General features: G+C 44.6%; 1 protein-coding gene across 1 annotated transcript in view; it reads left to right on the forward strand.

Annotated features, from left to right (window-relative positions):
• Positions 1-20,609, forward strand: part of LOC122927449 (hexokinase-2) — a 44,076-nt gene extending 23,467 nt beyond the window's left edge. The window contains exons 4-18 of the mRNA XM_044279301.1: positions 1,518-1,637; positions 3,649-3,744; positions 5,406-5,505; positions 5,603-5,786; positions 7,498-7,653; positions 9,506-9,739; positions 9,885-10,189; positions 11,094-11,242; positions 11,397-11,516; positions 12,883-12,978; positions 16,009-16,108; positions 16,653-16,836; positions 17,571-17,726; positions 17,826-18,059; positions 18,493-20,609. Of these exons, the coding sequence (XP_044135236.1) occupies positions 1,518-1,637; positions 3,649-3,744; positions 5,406-5,505; positions 5,603-5,786; positions 7,498-7,653; positions 9,506-9,739; positions 9,885-10,189; positions 11,094-11,242; positions 11,397-11,516; positions 12,883-12,978; positions 16,009-16,108; positions 16,653-16,836; positions 17,571-17,726; positions 17,826-18,059; positions 18,493-18,637 (2,379 nt within the window). The 3' untranslated portion in view covers positions 18,638-20,609. The remainder of the gene's footprint in view (positions 1-1,517; positions 1,638-3,648; positions 3,745-5,405; positions 5,506-5,602; positions 5,787-7,497; positions 7,654-9,505; positions 9,740-9,884; positions 10,190-11,093; positions 11,243-11,396; positions 11,517-12,882; positions 12,979-16,008; positions 16,109-16,652; positions 16,837-17,570; positions 17,727-17,825; positions 18,060-18,492) is intronic.
• The last annotated feature ends 2,368 nt before the right edge of the window (positions 20,610-22,977 follow it).

Here is a 22,977-nt window from a genome sequence, read left to right on the forward strand (position 1 = left end):
GTGAAATAAAAAATGCCTGGCTGGGTATGACTGAGCTCGCCACTGTCCTGCTGAGCCAGGCTCCAAAGCCACTTACAGTCAGAGGCATTGAATAGGTACGCACGCTTAGACAGTCAGTCGTGTGGCAGCAATGTGGCACCTTGTTGAATCCACGCCACTAAATGTTTGGTGTGGATTCATTGTTTAGGCCCCTTTCACACGGGCGAGTATTCCGCGCTGGTGCAATGCGTGAGTTGAACGTATTGCACCCACACTGAATCCGGACCCATTCATTTCTATGGGGCTGTGCACACAAGCGGTGATTTTCACGCATCACTTGTGCGTTGCGTGAAAATCGCAGCATGTTCTATATTGTGCGTTTTCCACGCAACGCAGGCCCCATAGAAGTGAATGGGGCTGTGTGAAAATCGCAAGCATCTGCAAGCAAGTGCAGATGCGGTGAGATTTTCATGCACGGTTGCTAGGAGGTGATCGGGAGGGAGACCCGATCATTATTATTTTCCCTTATAACATGGTTATAAGGGAAAATAATAGCATTCTTATTACAGAATGCATAGTACAATAGGGCTGGAGGGGTTAATAAAAAATAAATAAATATATAACTCACCTTAATCCACTTAATCGCGCAGCCGGCACCTCTTCTGTCTTCTTCTTTGCTGTGCACAGGAAAAGGACCTTTGATGACGTCACTGCACTCATTACATGGTCCGTCACATGATCTATCACCATGGTCAAAGATCATATGATGGACCATGTGATGAGCGCAGTGACGTCACCACAGGTCCTGTTCCTGTGCACAGCAAAGAAGAAGACAGAAAAGAAGCCGAGCTGCGCGATCAAGTGGATTAAGGTGGGTTATATTATTATTTTTTTAACCCCTCCAGCGCTATTGTACTAAGCATTCTTAGGTCGGGTCTGGGTACCAACCATGCAGATTTTTCTCACGCGCGGGCAAAACGCATTACAATGTTTTGCACCCGCGCAGAAAAAACGCAAACATGGAACGCAATCGCAGTGAAAACTGACTTGTTTTAGTTTCAAAATCACACCATTTTCCCTGAACGCACCCTGAACGCATCCGGCCCCAATCCGCAACTCCCGTGTGAAAGGGGCCTTACATCGGTTGTCTGGTATAATTAATGCACTGGCGTAGGGAACGGTGACTTAGAATAACCTTAACTCACCTTTTAATATGCCCTCCGTTTCAGCACCGTAGGTCTGGAAATGGCAGGGACCCCTTCTTGGTCACATGACCACTGCAGCCAATCGGTGGCCTCAGAGGTCTCACGTACGAGAACTCTGTATGTTGCTGCCTTTTTTCAGCCTAAACCAGGAGCGTCTCCTGAAGCTATAGCCGGAAGCTTTATACTTCTCCACTCCAAGAACTAATGAGAGAAGCGCAGGTTAATGGGGTTTCCCACCGCAGCTCTGGACCTCAATATGTGTTTAGCTGAGAACTCACTTTTACTCCATGATTTTGTGCTTCTTATTATGTCATTATCCTTCTTCCACCCCAGTTGTTTGACCACATTGTTGAATGTCTGGCCAACTTTATGGACGAGCTGCACATCAAAGACAAGACGTTGCCCTTAGGCTTCACTTTCTCCTTCCCCTGCCACCAGAGTAAACTGGACGAGGTGAGTAGAAGACAATCCAGCGTGACGGACATCTCTTCACCATGGGCTAATATATAACCTTTTTTTTTACAAATCTGCACCCTACATGAGTACAGAGGATCTGTCATCTCTCCTGACATATCAGTCATAGTAACTACTCACATTCCCTATGAAATAATTCATTTCAATGGGGCTGCAAAAGATGCAGACAGCACACCGTGTGCTGTCCGCATCTGCACTTCTGTTCCGCGGCCCCTCAAAAAAATAAAGCATGTTCAATTCTTGTCCGCAGCCTCGGACAAGAATTGGCATTTCTATCATAGTGCCAGCCATGTGCGGTCCGCAAAATGTGAAACACACATGACCGGTGTCCGTGTTTTCAATTTGCGGACCGCAAAACAGTCGCGGACGTGTGAATAGACCCTTAGGCCCCTTTCACACGGGCGAGTTTTCCGTGCGGGTGCGATGCGTGCGGTGAACTTATTGCACCCGCACTGAATCCTGACCCATTCATTTCTATGGGGCTGTGCACATGAGCGTTGATTTTCACGCATCACTTGTGCGTTGAGTAAAAATCGCAGCATGCTCTATATTGTGCGATTTTCACGCGACGCAGGTTCCATGGAAGTGAATGGGGTGCGTGAAAATGGCAAGCAAGTGCGGATGCGGTGCAATTTTCACGCATGGTTGCTAGGTGACAGTCTATTCACTGTATTATTTTCCCTTATAACATGGTTATAAGGGAAAATAATAGGATTCTGAATACAGAATCCATAGTAAAATAGTGCTGGAGGGGTTAAAAAAAAAAAAAAAGTTAACTCCCCTTCTTCTCTTGATCGCGTAGTTCCCGGCCTCTTTACTTCTTGAATGATGAGCTGTGGGCTAAAGGACCTGTGGTGACGTCAGATCACATGCTCCATCACCACGGTGATGGACCATGTGATTGGACCATGTGATCTGACGTCACCACAGGTCATTTAGCCCACAGCTCATCATTAAAGAAGTAAAGAGACTGGGAACTACGCGATCAAGAGGAGAAGGTGAGATAACTTTTTTTTTTTTAACCCCTCCAGCACTATTATACTATGCATTCTGTATTCAGAATGCTATTATTTTCCCTTATAGCCATGTTATAAGGGAAAATAATACAATCTTCAGAACATCAATCCCAAGCCCGAACTTCGGTGAAGAAGTTTGGGTACCAAACATGCGCGATTTTTCTCACGTGAGTGCATAACGCATTACAATGTTTTGCACTCGCGTGGAAAAATCGCGCATTTTCCCGCAACGCACCTGCCTCTTATCCGGGCCAAAAATAAGACGCCCGTGTGAAAGAGGCCTTACTCTGCGCGTCGTCTCCCTTGCAGCGGCAGCGCAGTGTAATCACAAGTGCTCGTACCATTTAAGTGTCTGGAACACGTACTTGTAATTACACTGCATCGGCGCTGCAAGTGAGACGACGCGCAATGTAATCTTGAAGAGGAAGTAGCGCTCGTACGAGCACCACTTCCTCTTCAAACAGCTGATTGGCGGGTGTATATCATTTATTTTTCTTACTCGGATGTCTGTGGCCTGGGGATCCCAGTCTTCTCTGCACCCAGACAGGAAAATGGCATTTCTATAACACGTCCTCTTGTGTCAAGGACATGAAAGGGCAGGCTGTATGATATGCAGGCAGCCTGCATTTGCTGCGCAATCGTGTAATCAGCTTGTGTCATCAGAAGAGGGTGATGACAGATAAACCGACCTCTGGCTTTGAATTTGAATTGAACCGTTCCTATTGCTGGGTGCACTTGTCCCAAGCGTTGTCCCATTACCATATGGGACTTGCTATATAAGCTAGGTACAGTACAGGCTCTTGCGTAGGCTTGGTCAGAACAAAACCTACACTCGAAATAAGTTGTGTAATGAGCTTCAGCTATGATGGCTGTAGCACTAAATAATTGGGGTCTTGAGCAGCTGACCTCCTCCACCAGAATATATATATATATATTATATACCCATACAAACTGTAATGAATCTCCTTCCCCAGAGCATCTTGGTGAACTGGACTAAAGGATTCAAGGCCTCTGGTGTGGAAGGAAGAGACGTGGTTACTCTGCTGAGAAAAGCAATTAAGAAGCGTGGGGTAAGCTAGACCATTTACTAATCCTGTGTTTTAAAGGGGTTTTCAGAGTTTTTTTTTTTACTAATGGCCTCCCACCCAGGACCCCCACCGATCAGCAGTTTGAGAAGGCACCGGCGCTTGCAGTAGCTGCGTGGGCTTCTCACAGCTTTCCCTAGATCATGTGACGTCACGTTCTTCGGTCACGTGGCCTAGGCGCAGCTCATCGACATTGAAGTGAATGGGTCTGAGCTGCGATATTAAACACAGCCGCTATAGATGTACGGCACTGTGCTTGGTAAGCTGGTGCCTTTTCAAACAGCTGATCGGCAGGGGTCCCGGGTGTCAGAACCCCACTGAATAGATAGTCGAGGATAGGTCATCAGTGAAAAGATCTTGGAAAATCCCTTTAATGACTGTATATTTTCTGTGTAAAACATCTTTTTTTTCCTGGAGGTTCTCCACCGAAGTAATCGGTAAAAAAATCTGATTAATAGTTCCGGGTGAGGGGGTAAATGGCATGAGGGGGCTGCTGCCAGGCTGCCCTTCCCTTTCTCTACAGTCCAGAGCCAGTCATTTCAGATAGGTTTGCTGCTGAGAATAAAACTCTGGGCTGTTCATGCGAGGTTGTCAGGTAGTCCGTTTGCCCCATGCTAAGCTGCCACCACCTCATGCAGGCCGATTAATATATAAAGAGGTCCTGTATACTCTCTTTTTTTGTTTTTGTTTTCCCCATTCATTTCAATGGTTCAGCAAAAAAAAAACTGAAGTGTCTCTGTGTACCTTCCGTTTCAGTATTTCCGTACCGTGAAAAGATAGAACATGCCCTATTCTTGTCCGCAAATCACGGTGCTTGGCTCCATTCAAGTCAATGGGTCCACAAAAAAAACGGATCACATACGGAAATGCATCCGTATGTCTTCCATATCCGTTCCGTTTTTGCTAAAGCATCTATTGAAAATGGTATGCCCAGCCCAATTTTTTCTATGTAATACTGTATATGGCATACGGAAAAACGGAACGGAAAGAAAACGGAAACACAACGGAAACAAAACACAGAACAACGGAGCCGTAAAAAACGGACCGCAAAACACTGAAAAAGCCATACTGTCGTGTGCATGAGCCCTTACACTGACACCGCGCTGCCTGGATAATGTCAGACTGCACAAGGACACCTCCCCAGCCCAGCAGTCAATGTATTCCTAAACCTCTAGGAGGAATAGCGGAGGAACAGCACCATGCAGAGTTCCCAGAAAAGATGATGGGAAGTGATGGCATATTGCTCCGTCCACTGTGGATGTAATGTCCCCTTAGGCTAGGGCTACATGGTGACATGTGCCGCGCGATAAAAAGGGAACAACTACACTGTGACGTGTCACGCAACATTTTTTGTAATGATGGTCAATGGTGTCGCACTGCGACATGCTGCGATGCCACAGACACAAAAATCCAACTTGCATGGATTTTTTGCGACTGTCGTGTTGCAGTCGCAGTTTGACACCACTGACTATCGTTATAAAAACTGTTGCGTGACAAGAAGTCGAGCGACACATGCCGCTGTGTAGCCCTAGCCTTAATCCCAGACTACTCTGTCCATATCTGCACGAGGGTATGTCCTTATTATCAACCTGAATGTTTATATATATATGGTCTAACATCTCCGTATTTCCCTCTTCTCATTCTAGGATTTTGATATTGACATTGTTGCAGTAGTCAATGACACAGTGGGCACCATGATGACCTGTGGGTATGACGACCACAACTGTGAGATTGGGCTCATCGTTGGTGAGTGGCTCATCACATTGTACGCTGTGGGGATTAGACGTTTAGCTGTACGTCCTCTGCCGTGGGCGATCTCATTAGTATTTCCGGTTCTTTACAGGTACTGGGACCAATGCCTGCTACATGGAAGACATGCGTCACATAGACCTTGTGGAAGGGGACGAGGGGCGCATGTGCGTGAATATGGAGTGGGGAGCTTTTGGGGATGATGGCTCATTAGATGACATCAGAACGGAGTTTGACCGAGAAATTGACATGGGATCTTTAAACCCAGGAAAACAAATGTAAGTGATAAGAGCAGACGGCAGAGGTTTTACCGAAGTCTCCATCTAATCCTCCCTTGTGTCCGGCTCTCATCATTGCCTTTCTCCATCCCATTATTAAACGCACAGTCATAAGTTACTAGTTGTCATTAGTTGATTTTAATTTTTTCACCTTTGTTTCACTAAGGTTCATAGGGCCTCGTAGCGAAACTTTCCCAGTTTCCCAGTATGTGTGCATCAGCCATTCCCAAGCAATGCAGAATGCAAAGCTCAATGCCCCAGATTTCTGATGAATTTATGTTAGATTTTTTTTGAGCAGACAAAATTTTAATTAAAAAAATAGTAATAAAAAAGTCACCCTCCACCTCACCCATGTTAATCAGTCAAGTGGGACAGGCGCTCATTCTGACCACCGTATTCACACCAGACCAGTGCCATAAATACACCAGTGAATCTCCTGCTTCTATTACAAAGCTGGTTGTCTACATCCACCACTAGGGGGAGCTCAGTGCATAGGAATGTATGCAGTTACAACTGTGAGAAATGGAAGCTGTAATGAATTTACACTGAGCTCCCTGCAGTAGCGGCTGAATGAAAATACTGTTTTCACATTGGAAAGAGAAGGAGTTCTGGGCCTGGTAGACGTCACATGGTCTGCCTCCATTGAAGGTATGCCCCTCGGTGTCACTCACTGTGCAGGCTTACCTGTAGCAAACTCTCAGCTGTGAGAAGTGCTGGGTCCATGGGTCCATGGGTGTAGCTATAGGAGGTGCAGAGGTAGCAGTTGCTACCGGGCCCAGGAGCCTGAGGGGCCCCAAAGAACTATGTGCAAAATAAGGAGAGACCAGTATTATAGAAAGTGCATGCTGGTCAAGATACACCTCTGGCTGGAGGGAAGGGATTAGGTCAAGAATTTGGCATGGCCGCGTTGGAGGGGGTGCCGTTTCAATTTGTGCCTCAGGCAATATGAAGGCGATGTGCTTTCCTGCCCCTGACCACAAAGCACTGAGGGAAGGGGGCTCAAGCTGAAATCTTCCATGTGGGCCCATGAGCCTTTATCTACGCCCCTGGCTGGGTCTTTAAAGGTTTTCAACCACAGGATGTTTCTATTCATTGACAGCAAACACAAAGAATGTTAGCAAGTTGAGTCATTTATTGAGATGCAGCCAAAGGACTGGTAAACAGGATGGTCTCACAAGGCTCCCTGGATTAGCCAGTCCTGCACATTGTGTCCCTCTCTCTTTCCAGCGCCCCATTCTTCATTGTTCTCCGTTGGTATCAGATTGTGAGATAAGAATCCAGCTCTCTCCCCAGCCATGTTACTTACCTCTTGTATTTGTAGGTCTGGTTCAGCTTATGGTCCGTCCCACAACAGATCTGTGTCAGTGACTCATGAAACAGAGATATTTTTATTGCACTTTTATTTTTTGAAATTTTTTGATGTGCCTACGCCTAGAATCTGTCTAAAACGTAGCCCAACTTGGCACAACTAGGATTTTTGCTGTTTAAACATCCTGTGTATCATAAGTGCAATGGCTGCGCTCTAATGAAGCAGAGTTTTAATGCTGCAACATTGCCACCTGCTGGTAATATTATGTACTGACATGTCTAAACCCATACTGGCCTTTGCAAATAATGTCATATTGGAATATAGCTATATTTTCTCAGATGCATTACAATAATTAGAGGTTATTGAATTGATAGCCATCTAAACGGTGACTGTGCCTTTCAGGTTTGAAAAGATGATCAGCGGGATGTACATGGGGGAGCTAGTCCGGCTCATCCTAGTCAAGATGGCTAAGGAGGATCTGCTATTTGAAGGGAGGATCACAGCTGATCTTTTGACCACCGGACATTTTGAAACCCGCTATGTCTCAGAGATTGAAAAGTAAGTTCCTTAAAATGGCGAACTGCTTATTGTCATTTACCAAGAAATTGCTGAAGTAGTCAAGATTTCTCCTACCTGTTCAGATCTATATACTTACCCATAGGGGCAGTATTAATATGATCAGGGCTAGGTTATTAAATATTTTGACAGCTGGAGGTGTAACTTTTTTCTTGGACCCTGGTTTTAACATTTTAGAGTTCACATCAGCGTTCAGTCTTTCCGTCCTCCTGCTCCATTATAGGAGCAGGAAAACGGAAAGGACGGATTCTGCAAAAACAAATGTTCCTTTGAGTGGAAACCTAACAGACCCCATTTATAGCCTATGGGACCCCTAGTATCCGTTCGGCTCAGTTATGTGCCGAATCCGTCCTTTCCGTTCTCCTGCTCCTATAACGGAGCAGGAGAACGGAAAGGCCGAATGTTGATGTGAACTCAGCCTTAGGCTACTTTCACACTGGCGTTTTGGCTTTCCGTTTGTGAGATCCGTTCAGGGCTCTCACAAGGGGTCTAAACGGATCAGTTTTGCCCTAATGCCTCCGATCAGTCTCCATTCCGCTCTGGAGGCTGCTTGCAGCATTTTGGTGTCTGTCTGACGAAACTGAGCCAAACGGATCTATCCTGGCACACAATGTAAGTCAATGGGGACGGATCCGTTTTCTAAGACACAATCTGGCACAATAGAAAACGGATCCGTCCTCCATTGACTTTCAAAGGTGTTCAAGACGGATCCGTCTTGGCTATGTTAAAGATAATGCAAACTGATCTGTTCTGAACGGATGTAGACGGTTGTATTATCTAAACTGATCCGTCTGTTCAGATCCATGACGGATCCGCACCAAACGCGACTGTGAACTCAGCCTTACCTGTTCTATCATTTCATACACTGCTGTATATGATGACCAGATAGATATGCTCTTCATACAAAGATATGAATGACTACTTTATAGCTCAGTATGGCACCGTTTGCCTCCACACTGCCCTTATATAGTGCTGCAATTCTCTTATGTGGCACTGGGCTCTACTGCCACCTGCAACTGCCAGTTGTAATTTGGGTGCAGTGCAGAAGGTCCATGCATCAAAAGCTAAAATCTACATGTAGACCTCAAGTGTGGAAAATACTAGTTTTCTGGTATAAGTTATCTTAAACCTGTTGAGCCACATAGGCCCTGCTCTCTCCCACCTAACTTCTAGGAAGGTGCAGAGCGCTGTGTAAAAGAGGTGAAGTTGCACATTTGTGCACAAAACGAGCCTTTAAGACCAACATTTGATACGCTGGTCTTGGTATAAAGTCCCCTGACGTAAGACGTTTCAAAATTATTAAAGGGGTTATCCCAAGATTAATGTAAAATATATATAGAACATGACAATCTCTTTCCAACAAACTTAGAACCAGCCCTGTACCTCACATGGATCCAGAGATCTCCACATTCAGGTCAAATCATGTGAAAGGTTCCCAAACAGCATAGCAGAACAAGCTATGGTGTTTCTGTAAGTGGAAATGGCCACGTGAGACAACCCCTTTAAATTTGTCAGGCCATATAGGCACTCTCCCCCTCTGCCCATGCCCCACTCACTTTTTTTAATTCAAGAAAAGTAGCATAAACAGACCATAATTTTGTGCAAAAAGCCACTTGCACCAAAATTTTCAACTTTTCTACACCAGAAAATGGGGGGGAGACCTTAATAAATCCCCCCCCCCCCCCAATGTCTTGATTAGAACTTTTTCCTCCTACTATAGCATGATGAATATGCTCTGCAGTGTGAAGGGTTTAATGCCATGCTCTTTATGATGAGTGACCCTAGTGTCAGTAATTTAATGATACGGACAATAACTTTGCTCATTCTTCTGCAGAGATAAAGAAGGGATCAAAACAGCACATCAGATCCTGAGCAAGCTGGGCTTGGAGCCCTCACATGAGGATTGTGTGGCCACACACCGCATCTGTCAGATAGTCTCCAGTCGGTCTGCCAGCCTGTGTGCTGCCACGCTTGCCGGTGTTCTGAGACGTATCAGAGAGAACAAAGGGGTGGAACGACTGAGGTCAACGGTTGGAGTAGACGGGTCTGTCTACAAGAACCACCCACAGTAAGTCAATGAGCTGTAAAGAACTAATGTGCATTTCCTGTGAGAACGAACCCCCTCTGCATAGGTAACCCTACATAGTGACCACAGTAGGTGCCCCAAGATCGCTGCCAAATATATAGTCATCTCCCTTTTTCGCCCTCCTTAGCTTTGCACGGCTCCTCCAGAAGACTGTCCGGAGACTTGTGCCCGATTGTGACATCCGCTTCATCCGATCAGAGGATGGCAGTGGTAAAGGAGCTGCCATGGTGACAGCTGTAGCCTACAGGTTGGCTGACCAACGTCATGAACGAGAGAAGACACTTGAAGACCTACACCTTAGCACCAAGCAGCTTCTAGAGATTAAGAGGATCATGGGAGTTGAGATGGGTCGAGGCCTGCAGAAATCAAGCCATGATGAAGCCACAGTCAAGATGCTGCCGACATATGTAAGGTCCACCCCTGATGGCACAGGTGAGAGGAGACCTCCAAGCTCATGTAGTAATTATAAGCTATGTAATTATTCAGACAATCAAAATTTCTTGTGCAAGGCTGTAGACACTGAAACTATGGTCTTTATGTGGACTCTCGTTGAGTAGAGATGAACAGATTTAAAGGGATTGTCTCACTTTAGTAAGTTTCATTTATCATGTAGAGAAAGTTAATACAAGCCACTTACTAATATATTGTGATTGTCCATATTGCTTCCTTTGCTGGCTGGATTCATTTTTCCATCACATTATACACTGCTCGTTTCCATGGAGACGACCACCCTGCAATCCATCAGTGGTGGTCGTGCTTGCACACTATAGGAAAAAGCATCAGCCTCTCTGGTGGCTGGGACCATAGGAGCGCACATAGGCTGGTGCTTTTTCCTATAGGGTGCAAGCACGACCACCACTGATGGATTGCAGGGTGGTCTGTAACCATGGAAACGAGCAGTGTATAGTGTGATGGAAAAATGAATCCAGCCAGTAAAGGAAGCAATATGGATAATAAAAATACATTAGTAAGTAGTGCCTTGTATTAACTTTCTCTACATGATAAATGCCACGTACTGAAGTGAGACAACCCCTTTAAGGGGCTTTTGAGGATATAACATTGAATGCATTTAAATCAGGAATATAACTACAGTTTAAACAGGGGGCCGCAGTGCTCAGATCGGTACCTGACACCGTGGTCTGTGTGGCTGTGTCTGGTACTGCTGCTCAGTCCCATTTAAATTGGGCCAAACTGCAATGGGTTATTCATAGAAGGGGACATGGACTCCATCAATCAAATATTAATCCTTGTATCCTAGAAAACAGAATTTTTTGCATGAGGCAGAATAGTTTAGGTCAAGTATACAGTTTAACAGGATCACAATGTAATTTTACAGAGAGAGGCGACTTCCTGGCATTGGATCTCGGGGGCACAAATTTCCGCGTTCTTCTGGTGCGTGTGCGGAATGGTATGAGACGTGGGGTGGAAATGCACAATAAGATCTACACCATCCCCCAGGATATCATGCAAGGCACCGGAGAGGAGGTGAGACTGATGAAAACGGACTGAAGGAAATAAAATCTATGAAAACGTGAATTCAGCATTTATAACTCTGCTTTGTTGTGCCTGTAACCCAGGAAATTCTCGTTCTTCTTTTTTTGACTGTTTTCTACTATGCTTTGTGTGTTATTCGTTGCAGCTATTTGACCACATTGTCCACTGCATTGCTGATTTCCTGGAATACATGGGTATGAAGGGAGTATCTCTGCCCCTCGGGTTCACCTTCTCTTTCCCGTGCCATCAGAACAGTCTGGATGAGGTAATTGGGGGCAATGGCCAACATTCTGGGTGGTTTTTGTAATCCATAAGATTGTGAGAAGCAGCTCTGCTGAGTTTGTAATTGGTGCTTTTTCTGTGGTTTTATAATGGACTGCAGATAAACCTACTGCATTATCATTATCCCAAGTCACAAATCAGTGAGCTCCCGACAAATTCAGTTCTGCTACATCATTATATCGGTAATACAAGGTCATTTTAATTAATTTATTTACATTTTTTTTTACATATTTTAATAGCAATTTGTTGTCCTGATCCTAATTAGGGATCAACCGATATTGATTTTATAGAGCCGATACCGATAATCTGTGAACTTTCAGGGCTATAGCCGATAATTTATACCGATATTTTTATCTCATAATATATATCATATTAGTTGGTAGTCACTGAGGTGGTGAAAATATGCATTTGGCACTAGTATATAAGTGTAAAGTATAAATTAATAAAGCCCTTAGTTGGTAGTCAATTTATAATTTACATTTTATAATATACTAGTGCCAAATGCCAATTTCCACACCATCCTCCCTTCCCCCCTCCTCACTGACTTTATTAACCCCTATCAGACCTCAGATCAGCCCTTTATTAACCCCTATCAGACCTCAGATCATCCCTTTATTAACCCCTATCAGACCTCAGATCAGCCCTTTTTTAACCCCTATCAAACTCCTCATCTCTCCTGCGCCGCGGCTCCTCTTCATCTCCGGGTCCCGCATCTCACTCCCCTGTGTTCTCCGGCCTGCGCTGCACTGTCACCTGACAGCGTGCAGCGTCAGGTCATAGTGCGCTCAATACGTCCTGACGCTGTACGGGGTCAGGACAGTGCAGCGCGGGCCCCATCAAAGAAGACCATGGAGGGTGATTATCGGAAGCGCTTGCTGTGGCTTCTTCCCCGCTCCCGATGCATACTAGTGCATACTAGTTCCATAATGGAAACGCTCACTAGTACTCGCTTTATACGCATTATCGGTATATTGGCAAGGTTCGATACCGATAATGTACAAAATCCTGAATATCGGCCGATAATATCGGTACTTCCGATAATCGCTCGATCCCTAATCCTATAATTTTTATTGGCATCGTGGAGTATTCAATGCGGATTAGTCAGCTTCTAAAGCAATGACAGATTTAAGTTCCGATAGTTAAGTTGAGTTCATCTAAACACAGCACGCTAGAGGGAGTATAGCTGAAAATACATGGATGCTCTGGAGGTGCCTCCTAGGTGGCCACCTTGGTGACCACGTATAAAGCTTCTTTAGGTTAATTTTTGCTCATGGCTTATCCTGCAGCTTACCACCTCCAGACTCATGCAGTTGGCCATATTACAAGAGTGTATATATATTTTCCTATAGGGTATTCTCCTGAAGTGGACCAAAGGTTTCAAAGCATCTGGTTGTGAAGGAGAGGATGTTGTGAATCTCTTGAAGGAAGCTATCCACAGGCGGGAGGTGGGTATTCTGCATGATGCGCAGAGGAGGTGCACGATTGTACAGTATTTTTACTTTACCACATGTATTACTTGCATTACTCCTTTTTTGACAAACCGTTTGTAAGGAAGTGTTTATCACAGAGAACTAGATCCTACAGTATGAGACGTCTCAGAACCTCCTCTGTATTCCCATCACTGGATAGTATGCATATTGTTCAGCCCGCTCTATGAGAGCAGCTGCAGGGAATTTGGCTTCTTCGTTGCTGTGCCCTACCTAAATTGCTTCCACTTGCAATTCAGTAAGGCCCCATGCACACAGCCGTGTCCATTTTGTTACTCAAACCGCGGATCCAAAAAATACTCATGTGGTCTGTGTGCCGTTTGCATTTTTATTTTATTTTTTGCGTAATCTGCATTTTGCTGACATATTCCATCTCTTTGTGGAACGGACATACAGATGTGGAAAGCGCACGGATGATTCTTGTGCTTTCGGCATCAATATGTCAGTTCCGCAAAAAGATAGAATATATCCTATACTTGGCCGTACCATGGACCAATTGAAGTCAGTGAGTCCATAAAAAATGTGGATCCAACACGGAGGGTATCTGGGTATTGCAGATCCACAATTTCCAGACCGCAAAATACATACGGTCGTGTGCATGAGGCCTAAGTACAGAATTACGCTGTGGCTGAAAATCACCATTCATGATGCCCAGTAGACCTACAATTTGTGAGTAAAATTTAGGTATTCTCTTCAACATTGTGTGGCCACTACGCCCGCACGTGACAGCTGCAGTTTATAAACCCAGCCTTGAAAAGTACAATGGAAATGCTAATAACGCTTATCCTTAAGGTGGATTTACACAGCCTGATTGTCGGGCAGACTATCTGGAATCAATGTTAATACAAAGGTTTGTTTACCATAATCGGTCCAGGTAAATGTGCCTCAGATCACCCGAGGAACGAGTCAAACATGAAAACCTAAATCATCATTTTTGGGCAACAGATCTTTCTGTGTAAACAGGGATCTGCTGGCCAGAAGCAATGAATCTGTATGGAGAAGAGCAATAGCATTGTCCCCATACAGTGGACATGCATGTAAATTCAGCCCTTACCTCCACTGATGAGCAGACGTTATGGGGAAGGAACAGGTCCTTCAAGATTATTACCTGTCCAGTCAAACAGTGTAAATCCAGCTTTAGGACAGTCTATCAATATGTGATCAGTGGGTGTGTGACTCCTGTGACCAGAGTGAAGGGACTTCAGCCTCCGCAGGGCTATTCCAGATACAACTGCACATTGGTAAATGCAGCTTTCAGCCTGAGCTCAGCCCCATCATCACATATTTAAGCTTCATTCACACGTCAGTGTGCGGTCAGTGATTTCCATCAGTGATTGTGAGCCAAAACCAGGATTGGAGCCTCCACAGACACAGGGCCCGGCCGCAACTACTAATTGAATAATTCTATTGTCAAGTCTGGAGTCAAGTGGAGGGGCCCCGCTGACTCACCTGACTGTGCCTGCGCTGCGCTGCCGCTGCTTGTCTCTTTAAGAGATTCGAGACTGGAGCAGCGGCATGCACGGCACAGGCAGGCACGTCTAGCGTCTGGCTGACGTACGTTGCCACAGGCTCAGCCCCCCTCGCCCTGGATTGAACTTGAGGCAAGGAGCAAGCAGCAATTAAGCAAGCCCTGGTTCTGTTTGGAGTCAGTTGGACTGGAGAAATGTGCATGGGGGGGCAGTCAGCAAGTGTCATGTGGGGGGAGGGGGGGGGTCCCCTTAGGCCCCTTTCACACGAGCGAGTATTCCGCGCGGGTGCGATGCGTGAGTTGAACGCATTGCACCCGCACTGAATCCTGACCCATTCATTTCTATGGGGCTGTGCACATGAGCGGTGATTTTCACGCATCACTTATGCGTTGCGTGAAAATCGCAGCATGCTCCTCTTTGTGCGTTGCGGTGCGATAATCCACGCAACGCAGGCCCCATAGAAGTGAATGGGGATGCGTGAAAATCGCAAGCATCCGCAAGCAAGTGCGGATGCGGTGCGATTTTCACACATGGGTTCTAGGTGACAGTCTATTCACTGTATTATTTTCCCTTATAACATGGTTATAAGGGAAAATAATAGCATTCTGACTACAGAATGCATAGTATAATAGTGCTGGAAGGGTTAAAAAAAATAAAAAAGTTAACTCACCTTATCCTCTTGTTCGCGTAGTTCGTTCCCGGTCTGTTCTTTGCTAGCTGTGGGCTTGGGCTAAAGGACCTTTGATGACGTCAGATCACATGCTCCATCACCATGGTGATGGACCATGTGATTGGAGCATGTGATCTGACATCACCACAGGTCCTTTAGCCCAAGCCCACAGCTAGCAAAGAACAGACCGGGAACGAACTACGCGAACAAGAGGATAAGGTGAGTTAACTTTTTTATTTTTTTAACCCTTCCAGCACTATTATACTATGCATTCTGTAGTCAGAATGCTATTATTTTCCCTTATAACCATGTTATAAGGGAAAATAATACAATCTTCAGAACATCAATCCCAAGCCCGAACTTCTGTGAAGAAGTTCGGGTTTGGGTACCAAACATGCGCGATTTTTCTCACGCGAGTGCAAAACGCATGACAATGTTTTGCACTCGCGCGGAAAAATTGCGCATTTTCCCGCAACGCACCCGGCTCTTATCCGGGCAAAAAACATGACGCCCGTGTGAAAGAGGCCTTATTGTTTTCCGCCCCAGGGCCCCATTTCACCTAGAACCGGCCCTGCACAGACATAAGGTATAAGGGAAGGATCTGCACCTGTTCTGTGTTTAGAGCCGCACTTGGTTTTGGCTCAGAATCACTGATGGAAATCACTGACCGAACACTGATGTGTGTAAATAAGGCTTTATGGCCTGTCCTAGTACAGGCCATCAATGGGGATTTCTAGAAAACTCCCTCAAGTACCCTGCATAGGCCTAAAGTTAAATGGTACACTTCTCTTCGGAATGTAAAATGTTGCTTAGGTTTTAGCATTTACTGATACGTTTTGCTCCCCGTAGGAGTTTGACCTGGATGTGGTAGCTGTTGTGAACGATACCGTGGGAACCATGATGACTTGTGGCTATGAAGATCCTCTTTGTGAAATGGGACTGATTGTCGGTAAGAAAGAAGACCTTCCAGTGATTATCAAAACGCAGCCCTAAAGTCAGAATGGCAAACCTCAGCTATCTGATATTGTGTGATGGGGAAGCTGTGCAGATGTCTAGGCATGCTATCCTAGGTATTTCACCCATTTATTGCTCCAGGGAATCTCCACCATTTATAAATAAGTCTCACGTATACAAGTACAACATTGAAGAGGAACATCTGACCAGGAAATCCTACGTAGCATCATTGTATCACATATTATACTTGTTAAGTCAGAATTCTCCTGTTTTGATGGTGCTGAAGTGCAGGAAGGACATTGGTTGCGTCTTCCCTGCATCTATCTGGTTTGAAGCTGGCGACTGGAACGTTTTGCATTGAAGAATTTATCTTCCTTGAGCATATTTAGGTGTTGTACATGGGTGCCAAGGACCAGCACTCTTGTTGAGCATTTTTATGTATGGAATAATTGGTTTGGAAGCAAAGATAGAGACACAAATGGTCACCCACAGGTCATTGCTCAGAATCAAGGTTAACCCTGTTCATTTGTGAACCTCAGGTACTGGCAGCAACGCATGTTACATGGAGGAGATGAGAAACGTGGAGCTGGTAGAAGGAGAAGAAGGCAGAATGTGCATTAACATGGAGTGGGGAGCGTTTGGTGATAATGACTGTCTGGAAGATTTCCGAACAGAGTTTGATAGAGCAGTGGATGAACTGTCGCTGAATCCTGGCAAGCAGAGGTACGTTACCTTCTACAGCAAATACCCCAAATCTTGCAAAATCATGTCCATTCCCAAACATATTGAACTTCCTACAATCAAGCAAATTTGTGTAATATAAATTCTGTTATCCCTTCTCTGGGTCTTTAAAAAGATGATGCCCGGGGCCACACAGCAGGCACCTGGAGCGAATGTCTGTGATCAGCGATAACACCAATCATAGTCACATAGCAGGCATTTAACCTTTCACATGCTGTGGTCAATTGCGACCACGGCATCTGAAGCGACTTTATTGCTCCTGGGGGCTGGAACGTCTTCCACTCGCTGACATCAGGGAAGGCGTTTCTTAGTGGCGATAGGTATGAGGCTCAGAATATACAATAACAGAATATACATGAGCATACTCTATGATATAGAGGTAGTTTTGGTTTACCGTGATTAAGGTTATTTGGGGGGATACCGCATCTCCTTATAGGGAGCACGTAAACGGTGTGAGGAGTCTTATAGGCCAGGCAACGCTGCTCTGGAATTCTGGGAAGAGGGTATACAAATGAGTCCTCCTACTATAAAGCTGCTTAAAATTAAACTGATGACATGGAGTCCTGCAGTTGAGACCCCCGGCACCACCACAAGGAAGAAGCATTATACAGGGCTGTATATATAATTTATTACTCCTCCAGTCTGCTAATAGATAATGGGCTTAAATGGGGACTAATACCTAATCTTGGTAATAACTGAAATCTTTCTGCTTGCAGGTTTGAGAAGATGATTAGTGGCATGTATCTGGGGGAGATTGTCAGGAATATATTGATAGATTTTACTAAACGGGGGCTCCTGTTCCGTGGAAAGATATCCGAGAGGCTGAAGACCAGAGGCATTTTTGAAACCAAATTCTTGTCTCAGATCGAGAGGTAAGTGTACGTCTCTCCTGTTTGATTATAAGCTCATGTGAAGTGCATCTCATGAGGCAAAGTCCTTACCTAATAATATTTCATATCCTCTCTCGGCAGTGATCGCTTGGCATTGCTTCAGGTTCGGTCTATCCTCCAGCATCTTGGCTTGGACAGCACATGCGATGACAGTATCATTGTGAAGGAAGTGTGCACTGTGGTGGCACGGAGAGCTGCTCAGCTTTGTGGAGCCGGAGTGGCTGCAGTGGTTGACAAGATCAGAGAAAACCGAGGGTTGGATTCCCTAAAAGTCACTGTCGGCGTGGATGGGACCCTTTATAAACTTCACCCACAGTAAGTTATGGGGAGACTCTGGGCAATTAATATGGTAAACCATAACTGGTGTTATTAATTTGGTGTATATTTGTTTCCACATCCTATCTTCTGGCCTGTTGATATGACAATTGTGCAAAATTGTTTGGGTTCTTCTTCCCTTTTTTGAAGGAGAGCGAATATCTCAGTCTACAGTTAGAAGATGAAAACTAGACCGATAAATTACAACGCCGTATAGTTGCCAAATATAATGCCTAATGTTAATAATGTATGGCGCATAGATAAGGAAGTCCATTGTGTTCCATGCAGTCTTGTCCCAGTTGGACTTCATGTATTGAGAGTAATATATATCCTGATGGATGGATACAGGATAACAGACAATATGCAGACATAACTGTATATCAAATATAAAAAACATTTTTAAAATTATAATTGATTTATTTTTTTCTTGTAGTTTCTCTTCCATCATGCACGAAACCGTGAAAGAGCTTTCTCCAAAGTGTCAGGTGACCTTTCTCCAGTCTGAAGATGGCAGTGGGAAGGGAGCAGCCCTCATCACCGCTGTGGCATGCAGGATCCGGGAAGCAGGACAGCGTTAAGGGAGAGGAGCCAAGGGATTTTTTTGAGCACATTCCTGTGTAAAGACTCATTACCGACTCGTTACATTCTCACCGTCGATTATTTCCAATCCTTCTGGTGACCAGGAAATGACATCTATTTGACCACATCCATACCAGGGAAATGTACATATGTCAATTTATTTTTATAGGATAAATTTATAGAAAATGAATGATTACAAAGATTATACACGTGGACCCAAGCTTGAGTCCACCTCACTTCTCAACATCATCTAGATGTGTGCACGAATCTTTCCTCAAGTCATGACTATCTAGCCAAATCTCTTCTACCAAGCTACCACTCACCTCCGGGTCTGTTTACATCCATACTGCATACAGTGACGTAGGTCGGCCATTTGGCTAGTGTAGCATGCACAGAGGAACTTCCTAAGGAAAGAGAACCATCTCGCTGGCGCCACCTCGTGGAAGTGGCTCCCTATGAGTTAGTTGCCGTCTGTTGGAAAGCCTAGTAGACCATGCTTTCAAGTATGGTAAAAATAAAAAGGTATGTCGACACATACTTTGGGTGAACGGGGGGCCTATGGACACATCTGTCGTGTTTAACTGGCGCATGCACCAAACAGAGATGTGAGCAGAGACCTAATCTACAGGCCAGGTTGTGATTATGGATGAGAATTTCCATTATTTCAACATCACAAGTAGATTTTGTTGCCTTTTGAGTTGCAGACATTTGGTAGTGGTTGAGTTTTGTTAGTAATAGAAGTACGGTATCTTATTCCTAAACAATACATGACGTCATAGGACATGATTGTAGATTAGATGACAGCAAAAATAAGATTAACCACCGGTATAAAATGATAGCATGTGACCGGAGACTTATTCCGATAGCTTACACAGTCTATTGACATCTCCTCTTCCAGAACCCCTTTTTCTGCACACTATAGGTTGCCTAGCAACCGCTTGACTTCCTGTTTGGGTGACCACCTTTTAATTCCATGTAGCTACATGTGCAGATGTGGTCACGTGAGGTTACTGTGTGGTAAACTGCCTCTACGTGCTACACAGACTTGTTTTAGGTTTCCCTGTTATATCTTGAGGTAGAAATTGTGTAGTCATTGCCTTTAGACGACATATATGGGTGAAATGACACTGCATGGGGGAAAAATGCCTTAATCTACTTTTTAGGAAGTATTTTGCCCTATAAATTGAGTCTATTAAAACCGGTTTGTATTTTCAGACCAGTCGTATACTGTATTGAATGTGTACGTGGATGTATAGGAGTAGTCATTATATCCTGCTAAACTTGAACACTTCATCCAGACTTGAGGACCGTGTGTGACTATAGAAGTAACGATTTGGGGATTTAGCGGTTACGTTCAGCAATAATACAGCAATGGGGGTAGTAGTCTCCTAGTGGAGCCGGTGCTTGTCTAGTTTGTTGTAGAATACAAGTAGTTTGTTATATTATTATAATAATTGCTGTTATTATTGTAATATTAATTTATGTTAAGCCTACGTAGGATGCTAGAGATATGTTACTGGTGTAGAACACCTTTGAATGCTGCTCTTAATAATTTGCCTCTCCCAAAGAATCACCATGTAGGACCTGTCTGACCAAGGTTTTATATACTTCGTTCCGTGTATGGACAGGCAGGTCGCCTGTCTGTGCAACATCTCTAATGCACAGGGAGTTTAATATTGCTGCGTATAGAGCTGACTATATTTTGTAGTTATTGTACAAATTTGTATGGGTGACTGTTTTCTTCGTCCTCTTAGGTTCCACATGTAACATGCGTGTGACATCTCATAGGTTCTGCCCGCCCCACGGGTTTGGGTCTGCTCTTGATGCACTGTATCACAGTCTGTGTGGCAAACGACATGCGTCAGTTTCATGTACATAGTTATAGCTGTGTTTTATTTATATTTGCTATTTTATTGGCTTTCTGTATCTTTAACTTGATAAAGTTGCTAAAGGCTTTATAGAAAGATGAAATATGCGTATGTCTTTCTTTATTTCATATCGAACTTGAAGGGTTTGTCTCACCTCCAAGATTGGTGGGATTTCTCTAGGACAGGGATCAGCAATCTTCGGCACTCCAGCTGCTGTGAAACTACAACTCCCAGCATGCACACTTACTCGGCTATTGTTGTAACTCCCATAGAAGTGAAAGCAGGATTCTGGGAGTTGTAGTTTCAGAACAGCTGGAGGTTGCTGCTCGAGGATATGCCACCAATGTCAGGTAGGTGCATGACCTGCACCAATCTCTAGAACGGAGCTCTCAAAGTGAACACTAATGCACTGCGCATGCGCAGCTGCCCTCCAGGGCTGCCTCGGCTATTTCTGCTAATTCCATAGAAGTGATTTAGAGCGGTGTGCTCTTCATTCATTACTAAGGGACTTCCGAAAATAGCTGAGCACTACTGTAACGGGGGCAGTAAGTGGGAATAAGTACTGTGTGGAGGCACAAATGGGACAGGGAAGGATAGGGCGTGTGTAGATAGGCAGTGGGCAGAGTTAGAAGTGTGGTCCAGGACTCATGCACATAAACTTGTTTTTTTTCCATGTCCATTCTGTTTTGCATGCTGAACCATTCACTACAAAAAAGGGAAATACTCTGTGTGCATTCAGTGTCCATATGTCCACATGGCCGTGCAGCAAAAGAATAGAACTTGTGCTATTATTGTCTGCATTATGGACAAGGATAGGACTGTTCTATTAGGGGCCAGCTGTTCCGTTCGGAAAAATGGACACTGCCGGTATCCGTGTTTTGCGGATCCACAATTTGCAGACCGCAGAACAGCCAACGGACGGGTGCATGTATTGTCCCTCCTTAGGCTTTTCAGAAATTAGGAGGCATGTAGTTCTAACCTGCTCATTCAGTAGGGGATTGTGTACATTTCTGTACAGTTTGGTCACCAGGGGGCGCCATTCCAATGATGTAAAAAGAACATCTTGCAACTGGAACATTTTTGTAACAAATAAAATGACAAAAGTAATTTGTCTTTCATGCTAAATCATTTAAAATAACATTTGATGTTGGGACAGCCCCTTTAATGACCCTACAGTACAAAATAAAAACTTTCCATAAGATGCAAATATCGCCTTTCTATTTTCAGCCGCTAATGAAGTGCTCATTAAATATAATAATTTGATCTCTATGAGGCATGTAGTATGCAGTGGATTTTTACTAGATAATTACTGGCGGCCGGCTGCAGAGGATAATGATTATTAATCTGTAAATGTTTCATTAGAGGGGAGCGCTGCCCACATATCCTCTCCAGACTACTTCAGTGCCTTAACTAAAACAATGCATGTATCTCCTGAGTGAATAGGTAGAGCCAAATCTGACGATAACACGTTATAAGAATGGTAGGCATAAAGTGGGCTAGCTATTTTTTTGGCAACATGCACCCACTCCGCATGTCTGGCAGTGTTCTTCTATTGATTTTCACTATCTGTGATGGCTAACCTCCGGCACTCCAGCAGTGGTAAAACTACGGCTCCCAAGAGTTACACTTGCCTGGCTGTTCTAAGAACTCCATAGAAATGAATGGAGCAAGCTGGGAGTTATAGTTTCACCACAGCTGGAGTGCCGGAGGTTAGCCATCACTGCTAAAGCAATAGCAAAACGCGCTATTCCTTGATAAAAAAAACAGTGAAAGAAACACATTCAAGTCAGATTATTATGACCACCAGCTAATATCCAGAGTAGCCGCTGTATGCAGCACGGACAGCAGCTAGACGGGCTGAGAGTGACTCAGTAAGGTCCTGTTAGGTTGTCACAGGTATCTGGAGCCATGCTGACTGCAGGACATCCCACAGCTGCTGGAGGGGGCATGGGGGGTATCCATAGAGCGAAGTGATCCAACAGATGTTCAATTGGGTTCCAGTCTGAGGAATTAGGGGGCCAAGGTAGTAACTGGAAATCTTGGTCATGCACTTTTAACCAATGTCGGACATTTCTAAAGGTGTGACATGTTGCATTGTCTTGCTGCAAGATCCCATCCACCGCAGGGAAGACAATCAACATGTACTGTATGGGTGACAATCAACATGTACTGTATGTGATCTGCAAGGATGGAATCATACCCCAAAAAAGGTTGAGAGTGAAAGGGCCCTAACTCATTGAGTAATACAATGAAGGGAACGCATGGTGTCATGGTTCCGTTCATTGTATTGGATATGTATTCAATAAAGTTATCTTACCTGGTGATAGGTGTCATCCACGAAGTCCAACAGCAGAATTGAAGCTGTCATCCTCATCTTCACTAGCATTGGATGGCAGCCTAACGGACAAGGCGGGGGAGACCTATAAAAGAAGCAAACAAATGGTTACTGCGCATTCACGGCGCAGATAATC

Source organism: Bufo gargarizans, chromosome 2 (assembly GCF_014858855.1).
Source record: "Bufo gargarizans isolate SCDJY-AF-19 chromosome 2, ASM1485885v1, whole genome shotgun sequence".
Taxonomy (NCBI): domain Eukaryota; kingdom Metazoa; phylum Chordata; class Amphibia; order Anura; family Bufonidae; genus Bufo; species Bufo gargarizans.